The 21,318-nt window shown below is 52.8% G+C and overlaps 14 protein-coding genes across 14 annotated transcripts; 9 read left to right on the top strand and 5 right to left on the bottom strand.

Annotated features, from left to right (window-relative positions):
* Positions 1-28: 28 nt before the first annotated feature.
* Positions 29-466, top strand: SNOG_11525 (hypothetical protein; the record flags this gene model as incomplete). Its single annotated transcript, XM_001801713.1, has 1 exon — positions 29-466. One exon carries the CDS (start codon positions 29-31, stop codon positions 464-466), a length of 438 nt encoding a protein of 145 aa, XP_001801765.1.
* A 487-nt stretch (positions 467-953) lies between these two features.
* Positions 954-2,647, top strand: SNOG_11526 (hypothetical protein; the record flags this gene model as incomplete). The annotated part of the gene is made up of 4 exons (XM_001801714.1): positions 954-971; positions 1,045-1,324; positions 1,513-2,560; positions 2,608-2,647. The coding sequence occupies 4 exons, from the start codon at positions 954-956 to the stop codon at positions 2,645-2,647; spliced, it is 1,386 nt and encodes a 461-aa protein (XP_001801766.1).
* Positions 2,648-2,689: 42 nt separating this feature from the next.
* SNOG_11527 (hypothetical protein) lies at positions 2,690-3,009 on the top strand (the record flags this gene model as incomplete). Its single annotated transcript, XM_001801715.1, is given in 2 exon segments — positions 2,690-2,916; positions 2,934-3,009. 2 exon segments carry the CDS (start codon positions 2,690-2,692, stop codon positions 3,007-3,009), a joined length of 303 nt encoding a protein of 100 aa, XP_001801767.1.
* Positions 3,010-3,287: 278 nt separating this feature from the next.
* Positions 3,288-4,440, bottom strand: SNOG_11528 (hypothetical protein; the record flags this gene model as incomplete). The annotated part of the gene is made up of 2 exons (XM_001801716.1): positions 3,288-4,228; positions 4,284-4,440. 2 exons carry the CDS (start codon positions 4,438-4,440, stop codon positions 3,288-3,290), a joined length of 1,098 nt encoding a protein of 365 aa, XP_001801768.1.
* A 43-nt stretch (positions 4,441-4,483) lies between these two features.
* Positions 4,484-5,106, bottom strand: SNOG_11529 (hypothetical protein; the record flags this gene model as incomplete). Its single annotated transcript, XM_001801717.1, has 4 exons — positions 4,484-4,626; positions 4,673-4,727; positions 4,781-4,810; positions 4,863-5,106. 4 exons carry the CDS (start codon positions 5,104-5,106, stop codon positions 4,581-4,583), a joined length of 375 nt encoding a protein of 124 aa, XP_001801769.1. The 3' UTR covers positions 4,484-4,580.
* A 148-nt stretch (positions 5,107-5,254) lies between these two features.
* Positions 5,255-6,689, top strand: SNOG_11530 (hypothetical protein; the record flags this gene model as incomplete). The annotated part of the gene is made up of 3 exons (XM_001801718.1): positions 5,255-5,790; positions 5,842-6,180; positions 6,224-6,689. The coding sequence occupies 3 exons, from the start codon at positions 5,255-5,257 to the stop codon at positions 6,687-6,689; spliced, it is 1,341 nt and encodes a 446-aa protein (XP_001801770.1).
* A 423-nt stretch (positions 6,690-7,112) lies between these two features.
* Positions 7,113-7,472, top strand: SNOG_11531 (hypothetical protein; the record flags this gene model as incomplete). Its single annotated transcript, XM_001801719.1, has 2 exons — positions 7,113-7,135; positions 7,175-7,472. The coding sequence occupies 2 exons, from the start codon at positions 7,113-7,115 to the stop codon at positions 7,470-7,472; spliced, it is 321 nt and encodes a 106-aa protein (XP_001801771.1).
* A 1,035-nt stretch (positions 7,473-8,507) lies between these two features.
* Positions 8,508-10,503, top strand: SNOG_11532 (hypothetical protein; the record flags this gene model as incomplete). Its single annotated transcript, XM_001801720.1, has 2 exons — positions 8,508-8,908; positions 8,958-10,503. The coding sequence occupies 2 exons, from the start codon at positions 8,508-8,510 to the stop codon at positions 10,501-10,503; spliced, it is 1,947 nt and encodes a 648-aa protein (XP_001801772.1).
* A 987-nt stretch (positions 10,504-11,490) lies between these two features.
* SNOG_11533 (hypothetical protein) lies at positions 11,491-11,963 on the bottom strand (the record flags this gene model as incomplete). Its single annotated transcript, XM_001801721.1, has 2 exons — positions 11,491-11,517; positions 11,550-11,963. The coding sequence occupies 2 exons, from the start codon at positions 11,961-11,963 to the stop codon at positions 11,491-11,493; spliced, it is 441 nt and encodes a 146-aa protein (XP_001801773.1).
* A 944-nt stretch (positions 11,964-12,907) lies between these two features.
* SNOG_11534 (hypothetical protein) lies at positions 12,908-13,332 on the top strand (the record flags this gene model as incomplete). Its single annotated transcript, XM_001801722.1, has 2 exons — positions 12,908-12,989; positions 13,100-13,332. The coding sequence occupies 2 exons, from the start codon at positions 12,908-12,910 to the stop codon at positions 13,330-13,332; spliced, it is 315 nt and encodes a 104-aa protein (XP_001801774.1).
* A 548-nt stretch (positions 13,333-13,880) lies between these two features.
* SNOG_11535 (hypothetical protein) lies at positions 13,881-15,311 on the top strand (the record flags this gene model as incomplete). The annotated part of the gene is made up of 2 exons (XM_001801723.1): positions 13,881-15,202; positions 15,293-15,311. 2 exons carry the CDS (start codon positions 13,881-13,883, stop codon positions 15,309-15,311), a joined length of 1,341 nt encoding a protein of 446 aa, XP_001801775.1.
* Positions 15,312-15,590: 279 nt separating this feature from the next.
* SNOG_11536 (hypothetical protein) lies at positions 15,591-16,343 on the bottom strand (the record flags this gene model as incomplete). The annotated part of the gene is made up of 3 exons (XM_001801724.1): positions 15,591-16,138; positions 16,190-16,263; positions 16,313-16,343. The coding sequence occupies 3 exons, from the start codon at positions 16,341-16,343 to the stop codon at positions 15,896-15,898; spliced, it is 348 nt and encodes a 115-aa protein (XP_001801776.1). The 3' UTR covers positions 15,591-15,895.
* A 743-nt stretch (positions 16,344-17,086) lies between these two features.
* On the bottom strand, positions 17,087-17,666 carry SNOG_11537 (hypothetical protein). The gene is made up of 4 exons (XM_001801725.1): positions 17,553-17,666; positions 17,391-17,436; positions 17,304-17,339; positions 17,087-17,158 (listed from the first exon to the last, which is right to left on the bottom strand). Exons 1-4 carry the CDS (start codon positions 17,594-17,596, stop codon positions 17,117-17,119), a joined length of 168 nt encoding a protein of 55 aa, XP_001801777.1. The 5' UTR covers positions 17,597-17,666; the 3' UTR covers positions 17,087-17,116.
* Positions 17,667-17,865: 199 nt separating this feature from the next.
* Positions 17,866-20,708, top strand: SNOG_11538 (hypothetical protein; the record flags this gene model as incomplete). The annotated part of the gene is made up of 5 exons (XM_001801726.1): positions 17,866-18,102; positions 18,153-18,926; positions 19,119-19,391; positions 19,444-20,316; positions 20,373-20,708. 5 exons carry the CDS (start codon positions 17,866-17,868, stop codon positions 20,706-20,708), a joined length of 2,493 nt encoding a protein of 830 aa, XP_001801778.1.
* Between the last annotated feature and the right edge of the window lie 610 nt (positions 20,709-21,318).

The following is a 21,318-nucleotide window of genomic DNA, read 5'->3' on the forward strand; positions in this document are numbered from 1 at the left end:
ACTGATGAAATGTGCATTTGCAGACACAATGACCCCGCCGTCGACGACACATGAGTATCCGAATCCCAATGCGTCATTTGGTCTCGACATGTCATTTGCTCAGCCATCATACCAATCGAATACTGCCGGCCTCGCCTTCAACCAGAATCTCGGCCTCAACCTCTCACCAGGGTACGACTACCAGTTTACTGATGCTAGCAGCTTCGGCGTCAATATGAACCTCGGGCTTGATATGATGAGCGAAGTCGAGGTGGTGCCCAGGCAGAAGAGGAAGAAGGTGGCGTGGGTGGAGATTACTAAGCTCATCGATGGTGAGTCTGGCCCTGCAATTGCACTTCATCTGAACATGAATCTAACGGCAGTTGCAGAGCTTATCCATAACAGCGTTTGTTTGGGACGGGCGCCAGGATTCAGGCGCAAAGCTGTTGACATGGCGATGAGGAAGGCTTTGGTGCCAGCATCGTAACGTTGAAAGCAGGTACCTCACAATATCCGGCGTTGGCAGTATATTGATGATCACGAGCGGGCATGATATTATGATTAAATGTAATACTACGGACACAGTTACCACAGAGAGCATGCGTGAAAGAACCGCTGAAGTCGCGATCGGTCGCGTCACGTGTACTAGCGCGGCGCTAGCGAGCTACCAGAGTCGATTGTCGCCTGGGCTGGGTCGACCAACGCCGAACCACCTACCTGCGTCCCCACGACCACAAGTTGAGGGCACCCCAGATTGTCGCACAAGACCCGCCGTCTGAATACCCGTATCCGTAGTCCATTGTCAGCGGCGCAAGAGCTTCTTTGAGCGCGCGCGCCCTTCTATCCGCAGCCTGGAGTGCTGGCGTCTATATCCATCCTCTGCACGCACGCGACAGTCGCAAAGTCGCTGCGCCGTACTTGGCCCTGTAGCAAGGCATACACTAGATAGTTGAAAGAGTCGAAGAGAAGCCGCCATGTCGAACACGATCGTGGTTAGTTGTCCCAGAGCGCTGCGCGAGCGGCGGCGGACGAGGTAAAGGCAAGCGCGCTGACAGCGACACCTAGGGCGCTGTGTACCAGCAGATCATCGACAAGGTGATTCAGGCCTCGCAGAATGACTTTGAGGAGTTCGGCGTGGACCAGACGACGCTCGACGAGATGAAGCAGGTACGTGACAGCTTGGTCGGCTATCCGGCTATCGCACCTTCCTTTTCTTCAGCCATGGCTGCAACGCGCAGTTGCTCCACGCTCTCAACGCTCTTCCACGTCTATTTTCTTTTCCTCGAATTATTCATCGATCGTTGCGCTGCGATGGACGATGGCGCGATGCAGCCTGGCTCTGGCGGTGATGGGCGGCCGAAAGCGGGGCTGAGTAGCCGGCTGGTTTCGCAGGTCGGGGGGCGCCTTGAGTATTTGGGTCACTTCTTATAGCCCCTGCCAGCTGCCATACCCCGCCAAGCCAAGCCCATGGCTGCCTAATGCGGCATAGCCTCGTCATCTGACAACTGTCTTCTCTTTTATGATCCTTTATATATCAGGAACCCGGACTGACATACTTTCAGGGCTGGCAAGACAAGTTGTCTGCTCTCAAGGTTGCGCAGTTCCCATGGGACCCCCAGCCTGAGCTGCCGCGACAGCCGCCTACAGTCCCGTCGAATGTCAAGACGGACAATGATATGCCGCCCGTGTCCGCGCCGCAAGACGCGTTGAATTTCCCTAATGTGCCTATCAAAGCTGAAGGAGGTGGTTACCAACAACCTCTTTCAAACTATCCCCAGGGCCAGACTGCCAATGGCGGTGGCTACACAGGAGGCTATGACCAGAACTTGGCCCAGCAGCGAGCGGCGTCTCTCGTGCAGCAGCGTGTGATGCAGCAGAATGGCATGCAGCAGCCTGTCATGAACTTTCCCAATGTAGGCCAGCAGCAGCAGATGCCTCATATGCCTATGCAGGGTCAGCAGGTCCAGCAGGGTCAGCGCATGATGGCACCTCAGCAGCAGCAGCAGCAGCAGCAGCAACAGCGTATGCCTCAACAAATCCCACAACAGCAACAGCATCAGCAGCATCAGCAGCAGCAACGTCCACCCCAACAGGGACAGGTCTACCAATCACAGGTCGACGGTTCTGGTGATGCGATGGCTGATTGGAATGCGCTCAAGGCAGCACGAGCTGCAGCTTTGCAAGACGAAGCAGGCCGTCTTGCAGCTGACCAATTTATGCGCGCTCGCATTGACGCTATGGCTATGCGTCAGGACAGCGGGTTGATGGTCCCACTCGACTCGATGCCGAAGGGCAAGAAGCGAAGGGCAGCAGTACGCGTTCTGCAGGCCGAAGATGCCGAGGCATCGCCGAGCGCCCCAGGCCCTGCCCGCTTCGATGGTGACGACGATGTAAAGGAAGAGGACCCTGATGATGCGATTAACTCTGACCTCGATGACCCCGAGGACGAGCTTAATGACGGGGACAACAGTGATGATGAGATGGTTGACTACATGCTGTGCACCTATGACAAGGTCCAGCGCGTCAAGAACAAGTGGAAGTGCACGCTCAAAGATGGCATCTTGACTACGAACAAGAAGGAGTGAGTACTGTGAAGTGACGAGATGGGCGAGTGCTGACTGTTAACAGGTACTTGTTCCACAAGGCCAATGGCGAATTCGAGTGGTAGATGTTGGAGCAAAAGCTACTTGAGTGGACATGGTCAGTCACCATGCCACACAAGGAAGTTCGAGATCAGTTCCTACTGTCCATTGCTTCCCTTCCATCCTACAAAAAACCTACAAAAAAGGCGTTTGGAACCGCCATCGCCATCGAGCATCCAATCGGCGAGATTGAGGCCAACAAGGGAACTGATATAATCACGAAACACGATTGGAGGCGCAAGTCACGATCGATTACGACCAAATTGCCGTTTTCCATGTCTTCGCAGAAAGCCCGGTGTATATTTCAAACAGGCGTTTGCACATGACAGCGTTCACGTGGGCTCCGTTCATCAAAAACTTTCAAAGTCTTTTGTCTCCTTGCTTCTAGTACTCTGCGTAACACTTTTCTTGGGGTCCCAGGGAAAAAGCACCGAGGACGGTATGAGACAAAGGGCTCTCGGTAAAAATCAGCAGGACAGATTGTACGTTTAGAAGAGTTGGAGTCTTTTTTTTTTTTTTTTTTTTTTTTTCTCCTTTTCCTTATGATTTGCAGACACGTGTTACAATCGAGATGAGACGGAACAAAGTGAGTTTAATCGTAAAACAGCGAGTTGGAAAAGACGTTATACAAAGACTTGCATGGAATTCCTTTACGTGACCTTGAAATCAGCCCATATCCTCATCCCCATTCATAAAAACCGTCTCATCATTAACCTCATCCCCCTCCGCACCCTCCTCCTCTCCATCCTCCTCAATCATGGGCACAACCACAAAATCGACAAAACTCAATTTCGCCGCCTCCCCCGCCGCGACAGCCGCCTCGACCTCGACCATGAACTGCAGACTCAACACGCCCTGCGAATCCATACGAATGCTAACTTTCTTCGCCACGCTCATCGCCCTTGCGGCCTTCTGCACCAGCGCAAACCGATAGCTCGAGCGGAGAACATCCTCGGGGTCGGAGAGTTGGAACGTCTCGAGGAGATTGGTGTGTTCGTCTTCGGGCCCGCCGAGCTGTGCGCGAATCGAGCGGGGCTGGTTATTAAACTCGACCCTCGCACTGCCCAGCGTGCCCGTCGCAGAGAGCGCGAAGAAGGGTTTGCCACCGACTTGCTTGGCATAAATGGTGAGTTTCTCCGGGCTTGTGGAGGAGAGTTCGGACAACGCGTCGTGCAGCCAGGAGCCGCGCATGATTGTTTTCAGCACGACGCTGCGCCGGTCGAAAGGGATTTCTTCGGCGTATTCAGGCTCGTAGGTGGAGAGGTCGCAGGTGGTGCGGATGGAGGCTTCGGTGAGGATGATGGAGAGGGGGGCGCCTTCGTGCGCATAGGATATACGGCAGAGGTTGTTCATGCCGAGGACGTTGTTGGAGAAGGCGGTGCTGGTGGGGTAGGGGTTGTCGCGCGCCCATGGCGGTTTCGAGGTGTTGGGGTCTGTGAGACCGAAGATTTGGAGAGTCTCGAGGAGCGCGGGGAGGGATATTTGGAAGTTGGGGGCGGTGGGCGATTCGGATTCTTCGTCTTCGCTGTCTGAGATTTCGGCGCGCTGACGTGTGGGAGCGTGAAAGTTGTAGGTGGTGAATAGAGACTTGTTGAGAAAGGTTGATGCTGATAGAGCGCGTTAGCATTCCAGCTTTTGTGGGACAAAGTGGTGGACATGTACCTTCCATGGAGCTGCCCTCGCTCACAGAAAACTTGAGACCTTCCTCGCTGATGGTGACGTGCGCTTTGTTGGAGGAGGCGATACAGCGAAGCAGTGAGAATAGCTGCCGTGCGGAGCTGGACACAGCGGTAAGTACCGGAGGCTCTTCGTCGTCCATGGTGCTAGATGAGAGTGTGTATATGCTAGGGAGAGAAAATGAGGAAAGAGGTAGATGTAGTGGTATTCGGTCTTGGTTATTTATTGGATTCCCAGACTATGCATACAGTATGCCCCCGAACGCCGAACGTGGAAAAGGAACTAGACGTAGACGCCGACTGCGCAAATCATGTAGACGGCGCCGAATCTGCGCGTGTTAGATGTGGTCGCGTCTGAGGCTTGTGAACACGTACCCGAATGCGACTGAAGCTGGCGCACCGAGAAGCGGGAGGTTGATGACGGAGCGGTCTATCGCATTGTGAGTGTGAAGTCTGAGGGGGTGAAGGTGTGTGCGCGCATACTGAGACTGAAGATGGTACCAAGGACGAGAGCTGCGCGTCGTTAGCAGAGCTCCACGATAGCTCGAGAACTACGGCTACGTACACAGGAACAGCAGCGTGAAGCCGACGGTGAACTGCGTGTTCTTTCCGATTCCGGGCTGGTATGGCGACGCTGCAGCAGCCTCCCAGACGTCTAGTAGTGGGCTCGACATGAGTATTTGGTGAGCAATTGGGCGTGAATGATGCTGCAACAGTTCGTCGAAGCTGCTTGGTGGCCTCTGTCGTGATGCGCGCTGATTGGCCTGTGCGCTGTCCGCGCGGAAGGCGCCACCTTCCCCGACATGCATGCTACACGCTATGTGGTGAGAGCGGGCGCGACTTTACGTCGAGAAGCTGGAGCACACAAACCATGGCGGGCGCAACTGACGATGGTAAGTCTGCATTTCCTCACATCATGCTGCTTCACAGTCTTCGCTATGCATTCCCGTGCGCAACATGTTGTCGGGCAAAGACATGCTGCGTCTGCGCCAGACGCTGGGCTACAAGACATCTCCCCCAACTTCACCCAGCGGCCCACCCGCGCCACTCTGGCACATAGAGGCTCCTTCACACTCACCTCCTTCGCCGACTCCTTCGTCCCCAGAAGTACCTCTCCAAGAGCTGCGAGCTAACCGCCAGGATTCGCCAGTTAAGCGCAAAGCGAACGACCCTCTCCAGGTCGGCTCCCCCAAGCGCGCAAAGCAAGAGAGCCCCGACTCACCCTCTGGCGTTGAGGATGCCCCGCCCGAACCGAAGAAGCGCGTAGTCCCCTTCCCCGAGAACCCGGCGGCAATCGAGGAGCGGGAAGGACACATCGAGTTCCGCGTCGTCAACAATGACGGACGGAGAGAGAGCACAATCATTCTCACGGGCCTGAAATGCATTTTCCAAAAACAGCTGCCCAAGATGCCCAAGGACTATATTGCGCGGCTTGTCTACGACCGGACGCATTTGAGCATAGCAATCGTCAAGAAGCCGCTCGAGGTTGTGGGGTAAGTCAACTCTCTGGGACGCTTGACGCCAGCCCCTCTAACTGTCCACAGTGGCATCACATACCGCCCCTTCGACAAGGGCCAATTCGCCGAAATCGTCTTCTGCGCCGTCTCCTCAGACCAACAAGTCAAGGGCTACGGCGCGCATCTCATGTCCCATCTCAAAGACTACGTCAAAGCCACCTCACAAGTCATGCACTTCCTCACCTACGCCGACAACTACGCCATCGGGTACTTTAAGAAACAAGGCTTCACCAAGGAAATCACCCTCGAGAAGTCGCGCTGGATGGGCTACATCAAAGACTACGAGGGCGGCACAATCATGCAGTGCAGCATGGTGCCCAAGATCCGCTACCTCGAGTCCCGCCGCATGCTCCTGAAACAAAAGGAGTGCGCAAACGCAAAAATTAGAGCAGTCAGCAAGAGCTACCAGGTCCATGCCCCGCCCCGCCCAATGGGCAAAGGGCGAAGTCAAAGCCATCGACCCCCTCACCATCACCGCCATCAAGAACTCAGGCTGGTCCCCCGTCATGGACGAACTCGCCCGCGCCCCGCGCCACGGACCAAACTACAACGCCCTGCTCCATCTCCTCAACGACATGCAAAACAACAGCAATGCATGGCCCTTCCAGCAACCCGTCAACAAAGACGAGGTCCTCGATTACTACGATGTGATTAAAGAGCCTATGGACCTTGCTACCATGGAAGAAAAACACGAAAAGGATTTATACCCCACCCCCGAGGAGTTCATACGCGATGCGAAGCTCATCTTTGATAATTGCCGCAAGTACAATAATGAGAGCACTCCGTATGCCAAGGCGGCGAATCGCCTCGAGAGGTATATGTGGCAGCGCATTAGGGAGATTCCCGAGTGGTCGGTGAGTTTTACAGATGACTAAAGTGTGGTGGATGATGGACTGACGGTTGCATAGCATCTTGAGAGCGAAATTACGGGCAAGTAAAATCGAATGGGTTTAAGTGGTTAGCTAGGGAAATGGGGGGGGGTTTTAGATGTTTTTTTTAGCGGCATCGGGTCGGTGTTGAGGTGTTGATGGGTATGATATGGAAAGGACTTTGTATACCCTTTTGTTCTGCGTGTGGTTTGGCATAAGATTAAAGACGGTCGCAGTTGTTTTTCATTGACTTTATTGTCATGTCGTGTTCTCATGCATTCCTTCCGCAGTCACAGCTGCGTGACTGAAATGTTGACATTCGTGGCTTTTGTACCTCTCACGTTCATATACGGTGTGTGACTAGATTAGTGACATGTGCGCAGCTTGCTGCATCATGTTTGCTGGTGACAGTCCAGCATCAGCGTGACCATGTTACAAGACACCATCATGAGGTAAGTTCTCTCTCCGCGCAAGCGCATAGCCATATCCAGCACGAATCAATCGCATCCCGACAGCAACATTTCAGGTCAGGCCCCATCCGCCGCGCCCGGGGTACATCACATGACACCACATGCGTCCCGCGATCCGAGCCCTCCAGCGGAGCAGCCCCATTCATATCCTATCCACCGCGGGGATTACGAGCTAGTTGCGTGCATTCAGGGTGGCCCTACCGGCGCACTCAACCGATGGGATCGATTAGCCCACAAGGTTTGTCGAGCTGCAATCACAAGAGGCGAGCCCCGCGACAAGGACCCGTGGTTAATCGACGGAAAAGCGCATGTTGCATGATAAGGCACTGCTGCGCGGATCAAGAAGTTTAAGCGCGGTGGATGGGTGTCGTCGTCGCCTTGAACTGGGACCTGGTTATCGGATTGCCCTTACCTTGCCTTGGCCGAGAACGGTGATTGCTTGCTTAGTGGAGTGAGGAGAGGGCTTCGAGAAGAAGGCGTTGCATGGCTCTAGAGCGACCGGCGTCACGACGGCGCGGGCGTGTTAAGAGTGTTGCTCCGCGATAGGAGCGGGGTCGGTAATTGTGGCTGCCCATGTCATGCTGGCTGGCTGTTCGCAGACGGATCAGCAATTGCAATGTCGGCCAAGGGGTACAGGCGGCAATTGCTTGTGTGCGGATCGATCGAACCTACTGTCGTGCGCCTGGGAGTTTCAAGAGAGTTTTCGCCTGGGGTTGATTGCCTACAGCATGCCTTCCCACTGTCTCGGTATCGTATCAATTGCAAAAGGGTCCTCGGGGAGAACGATGGTCGTCGGTTTGTGGAGGTCAGACGCTCTGCTTCGAGGGCTTCGAGAACGCCACACATGTCCGAAAAGAGAGAGTGAACCGACGCCCCGCTGAAATTCGCCGCCGCTTATCACGGGCTAAGCGTCTAGCCAGCACGTTCGCGTCTCCGATAGGTTCGAGTCGCTTGTCTATCAAGACTGGGGAAAGATAAGAACCTGGTCAGCATTGCAGGACCGCGGAAAGGCCGTTCATCTTTGGGTGAATTTGACACGAGCTTGCGGCGTATCCAACAACAAGTAAGAAGCCGGCAGTGTGTTTTGAAGCAGCGGAGCTGGCCGGTAGCCAATGAGCCTGTGTACCGCGACGCCTCGGACCATGTCGAAAGAGGCAGTTGCCAAGTTGTCGAGGGCCGGGGACTGGACGTTGTAGTCTGGGCCAACGACGGTGGTAGTCCCTCCACTTTTGCTGTAGCGCGGATTTGCGGCACGCAAATATAATTCCCGTCGTGGACCCGACCGACAAAGTGTCACCAGTTCCTCGTCCGTTTTCAACTCTTTTCAGGAATTGCCCTCGTGCCTTTCGTCAACATGGCCGACCACAATGGCTCCATGCAGGCTGGCGTTGCCCGCAACCCAGACCTCGCGCTAAACATCAGCCGAGAGCATGAGCACGAGCACGTGCACCACAGCGCGAATGCTGTTCACCACGACAACTCTCAGCCAGTGTACACCACTGGAACTACTGATGAGAAGGTCAGCAAGCTCCTGCAACCCAGCGCGCAGGATTCGCATGTTCACCATCGCCATGTTGAACATGATATCGAGAAGACTGGCGGAATCGCCAATTATGATGAGAAGGATACTCGTAGCTCCTCCAATGATCCCGAGGGCGAGTATGATTCGAAGAAGAAGAAGTGGTATTCTCCGTCGGTCTTATATCGCAAGTATCGTCTGCTATTCCACATCTTCGCTGGATGCTTGTTCACTGGGTAAGTCGTGTTGAGCGTTGCCTGCGTGCGTCGATCTGACAAACTTCAGATGGTGGGTCGCCAGTGTCGTCGTACATCGCAAAGACAAGAACTGGGTCATTCCGTTCTTGTTCTGGCTGGCCATCATGATCCGATTGATCACTCTCCACATCCCAATTACCATCGTCACCAAGCCCATGCACTGGGTATGGAATAACACCGGAGTCCGCTTTACAAGCCTTATCCCTGAGAAGATGCGAATCCCAGCCGGTGCTGCATTGGCTATCGCTGTTATTATCGTCGGTTCCTTTGCCAGTGAGGAGAGCGAGGACAACACCCGCGCCAACCGTGCCGTCTCCCTCGTTGGTTTGGGTCTCTTCATTGCCGGTTTCTGGGCCACTTCCCGCAACAGGTCCAAGATTAACTGGCACACGGTCATTGTTGGTATGCTGCTCCAGTTCATCATCGCGCTGTTCGTCCTGCGCACAGGAGTCGGTTTCGACATCTTCAACTTCATCTCTGAGCTCGCGCGCCTGCTCCTCGGTTTCGCGAACGACGGTGTGATTTTCCTGACAGACAAGACTGTTCCAGAGAAGAAATGGTTCTTGACTGGTGTTATTCCCGCCATCATCTTCTTCGTCTCGTTCGTCCAGCTCCTGTACTACTGGGGTATCCTCCAGTGGTTCATTGGCAAATTCGCCGTCTTCTTCTTCTGGGCCATGCGTGTCTCCGGTGCCGAGGCTGTCGTCGCTTCTGCCTCACCTTTCATCGGTCAGGGAGAATCTGCCATGTTGATCAGGCCCTTCGTAGCTCATCTTACCATGGCCGAGATGCACCAAGTCATGTGCTCTGGTTTTGCTACCATTGCCGGAAGTGTGCTGGTTGCCTATATTTCCATGGGTCTCAACCCCCAGGCTCTGATCTCCTCTTGCGTCATGAGTATCCCCGCCTCGCTCGCCTTCAGCAAGCTTCGTTACCCCGAAGAGGAAGAGACTCTTACAGCCGGCCGCGTTGTGATTCCAGACGACGAGGAGCACAAGGCTGCGAACGCGCTCCACGCATTTGCCAACGGTGCTTGGCTCGGTCTCAAGATCGCCGGTATGATCGTCTCGACGCTCTTGTGTATCATTGCGCTCTTGAACATGGTCGACGGACTGCTCACTTGGTGGGGACGCTACATCAACCTTGATGGCGAGTACGACCTCACTCTGGAGCTCATTCTTGGCTACATCTTCTACCCCGTCGCATTCTTCCTCGGTGTATCGCGCGAGGGCAAGGACATCCTCCTCGTCAGCCGTCTTATCGGTATCAAGGTCATCACCAACGAGTTCGTCGCTTTTGCCACGCTTGTCGCCGCCGACGACCCAACATCCGAGTACCACTCTTTGTCGCCCCGCTCCCGTGTCATTGCCACCTACGCTCTCTGCGGTTTCGGCAACATTGGTTCGCTCGGTACCCAGATTGGTGTGCTCAGTCAGATCAGCCCCGGACGAAGTGGCGACGTTTCACGTCTCGCTGTTTCTTCTCTGATTTCTGGTGTCTTCTCGACGCTGTCCAGTGCGACCGTTGCTGGTCTTGTCATTGTTGATCAGGGCAAGTTCTCGAGTGGCGCGTAGTCCAGTTTTCATATTCGATAGGATACGTGCACCGATGACGGAGTCTAAAATGTTATGTTAGATATGTGGTTTGCGATATACCCAGTAATGGACTTTATGCTCAGGACGTCGTTCCTGTACCTTCAAGCTGCTGTCCAGCGCCTTACCATCATGTGCATGTGAAGCGATGAAAGCCTCCAAATTTCCTTCCACTCGGGCTACTACTATATGTGTGTTGTGGCTGACGCCCTTGTACCAGATCGTATTATTGAATTGGCACCTCCGCCCTTTTCGCACAGGGTGCCTAAATGACTTCTAGTATTATGCATGCACGTACCGTATTTAGCACATCTCCATTGGCCAAATGCTCTGAAATACGCCACGTGACTGAGGGTCGCGTGGATAACCTTTGATGACAGTAGAATGCCTAGTTTCGACCTGAACTTTCTGCTAGAAGAGTTAGCGCATAGTACGCCTCATTGTTGTCCTCGGGTCATGCGCAGCCGAAGTCGTTGTGGATTGGAACCTGTGGCGAAACGTGACCGTAGTAACGGAGCATTTTGAAATTGTGGTAGCTGTTCATGGCAATGTTTGGGTTTTGTGCTCGAAGCTGGAGGTGTTCTTGCCATGCCAAGCCAGTCTAGGACAAAGGAGAGAGGAATCGCGTCTTGACACGAACACTGCATCATATGACGGATTCGAATAATTAAAAAATCATAGGATTTGGTGATAGAGAAGATGGAGCATTACGGAGCTAATGGTCCCAAGTCTGACCAAGATCAAACATTCATCTTACACGACGCCAACTACACACTTGCTATCTCGTGGAGTCACTACTTCACTACCAAACCAGGAACTAGCTTCAACTCCTCCTCCTCGAGCCCTGCGTCTTTATCTTTCATCTCCGACTTTCGCAATGCCAACCTAGTGTAGCTCGGCGTCATCGGATGACTCGTCAGCGCGATCCTCGTTCCCTCTTCCGGGATCCCAATAGGAATGACACCACTCTCACTCAACGCATTCGATCTCTTCGAACTAGACCTCGTGAGAACGCTTTGAGCACGCACGTTCTTGACAATAGAGACTTTCTCGGCAGACTCGATGCTCCATTCGGTATCCTCGCTTCCCTTAGGTTGTTTGAGTTTGAAAAACTTTGCAAAGCCTTTGTGGGGGTTTGGATCGAGGTGAATGTCGTTGCTGGCCTCGAGCTTGTTGAGTTTGTTCTTGCGACGACGCCAGAGGAAGAGACCTGCTATTCCTCCGAGCATCAGCATACCGATTATGAGGCCAACTCCCAACCCGATCAGGATTGTTGCGCGCTTGGACTGTGGTGTAGTCGATTGTGTGGCTTCTGCACCCGCACTGCTTGTAGTCGAGGGCAATGACACCTCGACTGGGCTTGTAGGAGTAGGTGCGATGAAAACCGTAGTCAAGATAGTGGTGATGGATGTAGCGGAAGGCGTAGCGATGGTGTTGTCCATAGTCATGGTACTAGCAAGATCTGTGATGGCTATCATCATGCCCAGACTCGATACAGGTGGCACGGTCAAACTGGTCAAGGCGGAATTTCCAGCTTGCGACATCGCAGAATCTGAAGTGCTCCCTTGTGGCCACATGGAATGAGGTAATCCTGATGGTATATGCGAACTGTAAATGTCGTCTTCAGGCCCTAGCAATGCTGCCGGCGGTGTGAAAGGATTCTCTTCGTCGCTGGGCATGTGCTTGAGGTGAACATTAGTGGGATTTCGTCGATGAGGGAACTAGCCGTCCTTACATTGATTAAACTCTCCACTGAGGCTTTCTGGGCGGCCATCGCGTGAGTAGTGGTTGGAGCCGAGAGAGAGATCGTAGCGTCTAAGCTCATATAATGAGCTTGTGCGCCAGACAGGACGCAAAGCACTAAGCACAGCTGAAGCGCAGGATGAATGAACATTGTAATTTGGTGTGCCAGCACCACGAGTAGTTGGATAGAGCTAAAAATTGTTAAGGGGCGTGATAAAGAGAAGCCTTTGATGGGTAGTTAGAGGACAAAGAGGTAACGATGGAAGTACTGAAAAATAGTCATCGATGGCCATAGCAGGTCCATAGCATACACCAACTCCTACGGGAGTCTCAAGCCCACGCACCGTAGACCGAACACTCGGATTGATAATTGCATGCTCACTCCTCATAATTTCTGCCGTCGTTGGCGTACGTTAGCTGCGCTGCCAATGCCCTAACAGATCTGCGCGCATTCATCATGTCGGTCCTGATCCGAAATTCGGTAGGACGAGGTGTAGAATAGCCTACACAGAACCATATAGCCAAACTTCGTGATTGGTGGCCTGGACAATGCCGCGCTGCATAAATGGCGTCGAATACAGTGATGTTCCAGAATATGGCCTCCCGAAATATGGGGTAAATGCAGGCCCAAGCGTGCTGAAACATGGAGGATAGCCTCAATTGCGCAGCCTTCTATGCACAAGCGACGTTTCACGATGAGCTTTTGCAGACGCGGAAATTTCCCCGTAAGCATGCAAGATGGTGTAGAGGTGTTGCAGCAGAGTCTGTCGTAGAATGACCGTAAGGATCCATGCACAGGCCATCATCTAGCTGGATCTGGCTGCCCTTTCCCCAGGCGTTCAGTGGCGCATTAACCGCCATCCTTCAAACAATAAATTCAAGTTCAGTCAAAGATGCATCGCGGGCCATGAAATCAGCAGTCTGACTATCTTTGACAATCCTTCTCCACTCATGAATCCCTCTTATTGCCACAGGATCACCGTCTGCCTTTCCTCGCTCAAGGAGAACAAAACTGTTGTTGAGAGGTTCGGTGGTCAACAAGCTGTGCATTTGCTTCTCGGCATTTAATCAGGTGCAAGTGTGTTCGTTGACCTAGTATTATCCATATGTGGAATACTGTCTTCTAGCTTACCACACAATACAACACGTGGCGAGTGCGATGGTTTCTAAGGCCTAGGAGTCAAGTTTCAGCGATCGTGTTACCACATATCCATACTCTGCTACTATCGGAGTAGAGTAAGCACCGGAATCCAGTCTATCTTGGATCGTGGAGCCCGCTGCGCGGAGTCTCAACGGCTCTGATCTGCAGCACTGATACTGGTACACTACTATAGGTACCTTCGGCTTCCAAACTTCAAGCCTTATCTGCTCAAAACCAATCGATTCTGTCCAATAGTGTGTGCTATACTCATACACGGGCAAACATGCTCAAGGCTGTTGGACTTTCGAGATAAGCTATCGTCATGCATATATGTGTTAACCTGGGTGAGATGTGCAGTACCATCCACTCTAGAAGTACACTCCAGCTTAAGTAAATGGCATACCCCAGAGCTCGTCGAGTTTCGCTTTTCGGCATATCATCAGTCACTCTTTTCGTTGCGCTCGTTGCAGAAAACATGAGCAACTCTATTTTCAGCAGATGGTCTCCCCACCAGAGACCACTCTCAGATTACAGACTATCGTTTCGAAACTCTAAGACATCGCCAGAATCAACAGAGTTATCAGTCCAAACCCAGTCACAGCAACCCGAACGCTCAGTCGAGACCACAAATCTCGAGACCACAGAAAGGTCCCTCAACCCCAGCACCCTACAAGCCTGGCTACAAGTCATCGTTAACTTCCTTGTAATGATGAACTCCTTCGGCCTCATCCAATCCTTCGGCATCTTCCAGCTCCCCTACGAAATCAGCCTCAAATCTGCCCCTTCAACGGTCGCATGGATCGGCAGCGTGCACATCTTCTTCGTCTACTTCCTCGGCACCTTCTCCGGCTGGGCCCTCGACCACGGCTGGTACAAACGCCTTCTCGTCCTCGGCAGCATCTTCCAGATCGTCGGCCTCATCGCCGCAGGCTACAGCGACTCGTTCGTCAAAGCTTTCTTCTTCCACGGCGTGTTCCAGGGCATCGGGCATGGCCTCATGTTTTGCCCGGCAGTGACCATGACAGCTGTTTTCTTCGAGGGGTCAAGGAGTAAAATGACGGCGCTGGGGATCGCGGGATGTGGCGCGTCGTTTGGTGGTATCATTTTTCCGCTCATCGCCAGATACACGATTATCACGAAGGGGATTAGCTTTACAATGTGGATCATGTGCTGCGTTGTGTCCTTCACTTCCATCCTCATTGTCCTCCTCGCTCGCACTGGTCCCAGTCGCAAATACTCTGCTGCCAGCGACGATAGCAGGACTAGCAAAAAGCGTATTGTCGACTGGCATGCGTTCAAAGAGCCCACATACGCGCTCTACGTCATCGCTATGTTCTTCGTCTTTGTAGGCCTGTGGATTCCTTTCTTCTACATCCGCGAATTCAGCGCAGATGCTCTGCACGTGTCCAAGTCCGAGTCGTTCATCATGCTGATCATCCTCAACGCCGCGGGAATTCCTGGTCGTATTGTCCCAGCCCTGTTCGCTGATTTGTTAATCGGCACGCTCAATATGTACATCATCACGCTCTTGCTTACCAGCGCGATATTGTTGTTCTGGCCCCTTGTCAGCACTGAGGTGGGAATGTTTGGCTGGACGGCTGCGTATGGATTCGGCGCTGCTGGCGTTTCTTCACTTCTGCAAGCTGGCCTTACATCGATCAATGATGAGCCTACGAAAACAGGGCAGAAGATTGGAATGGCATTTACGGTTGTAGGATTCGCGTCGCTAGTGGGCGGTCCGATCGGTGGCGAGCTGATTCGGATTGGTGAGGAGACAAGGGTTGCTGGACCTGAGGCGTATGTTTGGATGATAGTGTTTACTGGAGTGATTATGTTTGCAGGTGCGGTGACATTGTGCGTAGCGAGATTGAAGAGAACGGGGTACAGGTTTTTGATCAAGGTATGAGTGGTTGCGGTCATGTTGCTTGGAGCAGACATGCACTAGGGTGCTATTTTCCACGATACATCGGAACGGAGACACAGCTGGCTGAGCTGCGGTATGCCCGAGAAGGAGACCATTCTTACCTAACAATAACAGTGTATGAAGGTAAATTGGAGGCAGCGACACAGACAGCAGATAGCCTAGCATGGTTCGCTTTCGGAGCCCGTGAGCTTATACGACGTTGAAGCCTGACGTTATATCTGATATCAGTACGCAACGCTACAAGCCTCAACGTAGGACACGATATATTATAATGATAATCGAATTGATCGTGATAGGATGCAGTACTGACTTCAAAAAAACGCCGTGTGGTATCTGAAAGGTTCACCAACGCCATCCCCAAGAAGAATCATCCATCGTCCGCAGACTCGCAGTCCACGCCACGCATTTCTCCACTCCAACGCCTCACTTCTCGCCCTCGACTTTTGTACGCCACGCTCGTCAATGTTACTGTGCCCCATACACCGTCTCCACGCCTAGGCCTTTACTGCCTAGATTTTTCAAGGCCACCTCCCTTAACGCCGTGCCACACGCTCCGCCCCCATGATTTATTTATACTGCGGCACGCCCTGCGGCGGGGGTCCATAGCCCGGCGGCCCACCCGCCGGCGGCTGTCCAGCATGCATCATATGCGCCTCGCCACCTCCTGAAATCTGCTGCTGTACATCTGGCCTGTACTTGATGTCCTGGCCGAAATGGCAAATGTGGCATCCAACTTCCTTGTACGGCTTGAGCGAGAACGGGATAATGGGGACGAAGCAGAATGTAAACCATTCCCAGCGCTTCATGACCTAGAAGATGTGTTAGTGAGGTGAGGTGAGCGGTGGTAAGGGAGGACGTACGCGGCCGGAGAGGTTACCGCAGTTTTGGCATTGTACGGTGATGTGCTCTGCGCCGGAGAGGGCAGAGTTGAAGACTGCAGTTGTTAGTTTATGAGAGGTACGTGCATTCTGGATCCGACATACCGTGTGTTCCGCAAGTGAAGAAGAAGAACATGGCTGCGGAGGTCGGGGTGCGCTGCTTGGTCGCGAGCTAGAGATATTATGCGACGGTTGTTGCTGGGTCGAGTGCGATTATGGTGATGCTTGTCGAGGTTCAGGTAGAATGGCGGATATGTTGCGACTGCAATCTGGCAAGGACTGATATTCTAAAAGGTAGTTGCAGGTGACACGAAGGCAAGGTGTGTGGTGGTATGCGACGCGCAACAAGACATTGGCGCCCAGGAAATGCGTCACCACTCAGCCACAGTACGTGCCACATTCATCGATCGGCGCAGTTGGTCTGTGCTCATTGGCTCGTCTCTGCGATGTGTCGCAGCGTTGTGGGTGAGCCAAGGGCTAGATTGATTGAATCATTTTGAATTGAAGTATGTATCCATTGCCGGCTTTTGTGAAGAGGAAGCAAACCATGTCCTCACCGCGGTGACCTGACCCTGCCTCGAGGCACCATCTCACCGCCGAACGCCCTCAAGTCCGATCAAGAAAGCCTACAGGATCGCACCAAAGTGCATCAATTGCTGGCCTGGAGCCGTCGCATCTACGCAGAGTATTGAGCCTGTAGACTCCAGGCGTCTATTAAGTAACGACCATGGACGAGCCCTGACAACCGTGAGTCGTAGCCAGCTTACTGCGTCTTGAAGAGCAGAATAGCGCAATGTCCCAGGTAGAAGTATATGAAGTGCTTCGTCTCTGTTTGATATTAGTGGAAGCCGGCGCTGCCTCTCTGGGGTGATGACCGACCATGAGTAACAAAGCTACCAAAGTTCCTGCCTACGATGCAGTGCCATGTTGCGCCCTTGCGGCTATCGAACTGAACGGATATTAGTGAAGAAGATCAGGCGTGAATGGACAAATGTCGAACCTCCTTCTTGATGAACTGAGCAATATCCTGTGCAGAACATGTCAGCCACACGTTGATGTTACAATACTAGAAACTGGCGGGCTTGTCTCAGGCTCACCTTCTCGATAGTGAACTGCTCCATTGCCTGCTGTGCTACGAGATGTTAGTATTTCAGACGCCGTGTCCCGAGCCGGTTGCACTTGCCGACTTCGATGGCTTCATTCTGCATCTCCTCGCTCTGTGATACAAGGTTAGAGTTTGGTTATTGAAGAGTACCCTGGGCCAAGTACCATGTCCGCAGACTTGATCTGGGCTATAGTCATTGTCAGCTGCGCTCTAAGCGATACACGGGGTATAAACATGGGGCACTTGCCGTCCTGCTTATGCGTATCTGACTTCTCGCTTGCCATGGTGTTGATTAGAATGAATTATTCTGGGCTGGGTGTTGTGAGTAATAGGGATTAACAGTGGTCAAGTGCAGAGATCAAGACTGTGGCGGTATGGCTCGTTGTTTGCTGTCGCTGGGCGTTGGAAGTGCTCCTGTTGTTGCCGCAAGACGCACGGGGCAACCGCCGCCGAGCCATCAGGTGCGCTAGTGCCAACCGCTAGCGCGTGCAGGACCTGTAAATTTTTGGATGCTTGAAGACGACCACTTTTCTATCACCACGCGTGTTCCAATATGACCACAGCAATGGAGTCGTCGCGAATATTCGTGCGCGGTCTACCCCCACGATTCACCGAAGACGACGTCCGCAAGCATTTTGCCAAGTTTCCGGTTACCGATGTCAAGTTCTTTCCCCATCGCCGCATTGGCTATGTCGGCTACAAGTCGCCCGAGGACGCTGCAAAGGCAGTGAAGTACTTCAACAAGACCTTCATTAACCTCACAAAAATCTATGCGGAGATTGCGCGACCAGTAAGCAGTTACGATAGTAGGTCGCGCAGCAAAGACCTAACAGTGTGCAGATAGCCGACAAGGAACTGCCAAAGTCACGACGGCAACAGAGGCTAGAGAAGAGCGCACCACAGAACGATGAATACATAGCGCCACTACAGGAGAATGCTCTCAAGCGCAAACGCGAACAAGCCGAACTCGAGCAAGACCCCAAGCTCAAGGAGTTTCTACAGGTGTACCAGGCTCCTTCCAAGACAAACATCTGGACGAACGGGGATACACAGCCAGACGTGGCTGTTGCTTCAGGCGAGGAAATCGTACCCGCTGTTGTCGTACCAGAAGATGAAAGCGACGACGATTATCAAGTCATTGCGAAGAAGCCGAAGACAGCAGTCGACAATGCAACTTTTGTGGAAGCAAATGTCGCAAGCAAGCCCACAGTGGAGGCAAAGAGCGTAGATTCGACCAAAGACGTCTCTGCACAACTTGACGAAGACATGGAGGGTGTCGAGCCTAGTGGAGGCCCCGTTACCGATGACGACTGGTTACGATCGAGAACCAATCGCGTTCTGGACTTGGTCGAGGACGACGAGTTGCCTGCACCAACCGATCGATCGCAGGTGAGCGAAGCTCCGCAGAAGCGTCAACCAGAGGTGATCGAACAACCAGACGAGGCGGAAGCAGTTGAGGAACAAGCACCTGAGGCAGATCACACAAAAGTGCCGTCTTCGGATGAAGTGGAGAAGATCCGAGAGACTGGCAGACTATACCTTCGGAATTTGCACTTCGAGGTCACTGAAGATGAGCTTCGACAACATTTCGCCAAGTACGGCTCTTTGGAAGAGGTAAGCCAGCGGTCTATTTCTCTTTACGTTACTCGCGCAATGATGAACATACAGATAGGGACAACTGATGCAAAGCAAATGAGGTTGACTGTCGAGAGTATTTTAGTAGATGTCTCTCTTATCTGATACTGGCGCATGTCTTTGAACTTGAATATTTCATCTATTTCATCGAGCAGCCGCTAACTATCAAAGGTACACGTTCCGCTGAAGAAGAGCGATGGCAAAGGAAAGGGCTTTGCATTCATCCAGTTCAAAGAGCCAGAACAGGCCGTCGTGGCATATGACGATACCGATGGCACCATTTTCCAAGGCCGTCTACTGCACATCATTTCTGCGAAAGCCAAGAAAGACACAAGCCTCAACGAATTCGAGATCTCCAAATTACCGCTCAAGAAGCAAAAGGAGATTAGACGAAAGCAGGACGCCACACGAGCTACTTTCAATTGGAATTCGCTCTACCTCAATGTAAGATGATCACATGAAAGCTTCCCTACCTTCATTACTGACAGGTTGCCAGGCCGATGCTGTCATGTCTACAATCGCAAACCGAATGGGAATCAGCAAAGCGGAACTTCTTGATCCCACCTCTTCAGACGCAGCTGTGAAGCAGGCACATGCAGAGACACACATCATCCAGGAGACGAAATCCTACTTTGCCCAGCATGGTGTTGATCTTGAGGCTTTTCAAAGGAGCGCCAAAGGTGACCTAGCCATATTAGTGAAGAACGTCCCTCATGGTGTGACGCCTGACGAGTTGCGTAAGATGTTTGAAGAGCACGGCACAGTGACCAAGTTCCTGATGCCGCCAACTGGCATGACCGCCATTGTTGAGTTCTCCAACATTGCGCAAGCGAAGACAGCGTTCATGTCTTTGTCGTACAGGAAGATGAAGGACTCGATCCTTTACCTTGAGAAGGCCCCTAAGGACCTATTTAAGGAAGGTGCTGTCATAGATGTACCGCGTACATCTACTTCGGGTGGACCGGCTGCCAAGCTCTCTGCTACGGACTTGCTAGAGGAGGCTCCTGAACCCGAGGCCGCCAACACAGCGACTCTGTATGTACGGAATTTGAACTTCACCACAACCACGGAGCGACTTACCGAGGCGTTCAAGCCGCTGTCTGGTTTCCGGAGTGCCAAAGTCAAAACCAAGGTCGATCCGAAACGAGGAGTGTTATCTATGGGCTTTGGATTCGTCGAGTTCAACAGTGCCGAGACAGCTTCTGCAGCATTGCGGACGATGGATGGGCATGACCTAGAGGGCCATAAGTTGCAGATCAAAGCTTCTCACAAGGGCGCGGATGCTGCTGAGGAGCGTCGAAAGGAAGATGCTGCCAAGAAAGCAGCAAGTACAAAGATCATCATCAAGAACTTGCCTTTCGAAGCTGGCGTAAGTGCCCTTTATCGATCTCATTTTGCCGTAGCGCGTGCTAATTTCGACTGCAGAAAAAAGATGTTCGCGCGCTGTTCACCCCTTACGGCCAACTACGGTCCGTCAGAGTACCCAAGAAGTTCGACGCCTCTTCGCGTGGTTTCGGGTTTGCTGAATTTACCACTAAACGCGATGCTGTCAACGCCATGAACGCTTTGAAGAATACTCACTTGCTGGGTCGACGTTTGGTTCTCGCGTTCGCAGAGACCGAATCGGATGATCCTGAGGCAGAGCTTGAGAAGATGCAGCAGAAGGTGGGCGCACAGGCCAACAAGGTTGCGCTACAACGCCTCACAGAAGGCGGTCGTAAGAAGTTTAACGTTGCAGGCACAGACGATCTAGATGAATGAGCGCGAGCGCGCGTTTGTTCCGGTAGGCGATCCTTGAGATGGCGCGACACCACCAGGCTACGTCGTCCTTGATACCTCCCCTTGCTTCTCTAACCAAAGAAGCGAGGCCCGCCCTTGTCTGCGGCATCCCAAATGCAGTTAAACTTTAACGCCTCTGCCCTGGTACGCTATATCTAGGTCACCACCTGTAGGCGCGACAGGATATACCTACTGCGCTTTGGATCAATGGGCATGGCCACCACACCGCGTCTCAGACTACAGTAAAACACGCGGAGTAAGGCAGCCACAAACAAGACGTCTTGTCGATCATACAGGCTTTTGTTGTTGGCAACCACTGACATTCATTCTTGCTCAAAGCATTCCGTGCCAGTCCTCCCTCGCACAAGTCCAATCAGATGACGATTGATCAGTCGGCAATCGGCCGAAGCCCTTGCTCCTCTGCTAACTAGGCGATATTTACCATTCCAGTTGATGAAGGAATTACGATGGCAGTAATTACTTGGACAACAAGCGAAATGGCGACTATTTGGCGACTACGACGACAGTAGAAAGCGTGTAGTGCTAATCAAAGGATTATGGCCATGTCACCCTGTTGACTGACACTCGAGCC

Source organism: Parastagonospora nodorum, assembly GCF_000146915.1.
Source record: "Parastagonospora nodorum SN15 chromosome Unknown scaffold_19, whole genome shotgun sequence".
Classification (NCBI taxonomy): Eukaryota; Fungi; Ascomycota; class Dothideomycetes; order Pleosporales; family Phaeosphaeriaceae; genus Parastagonospora; species Parastagonospora nodorum.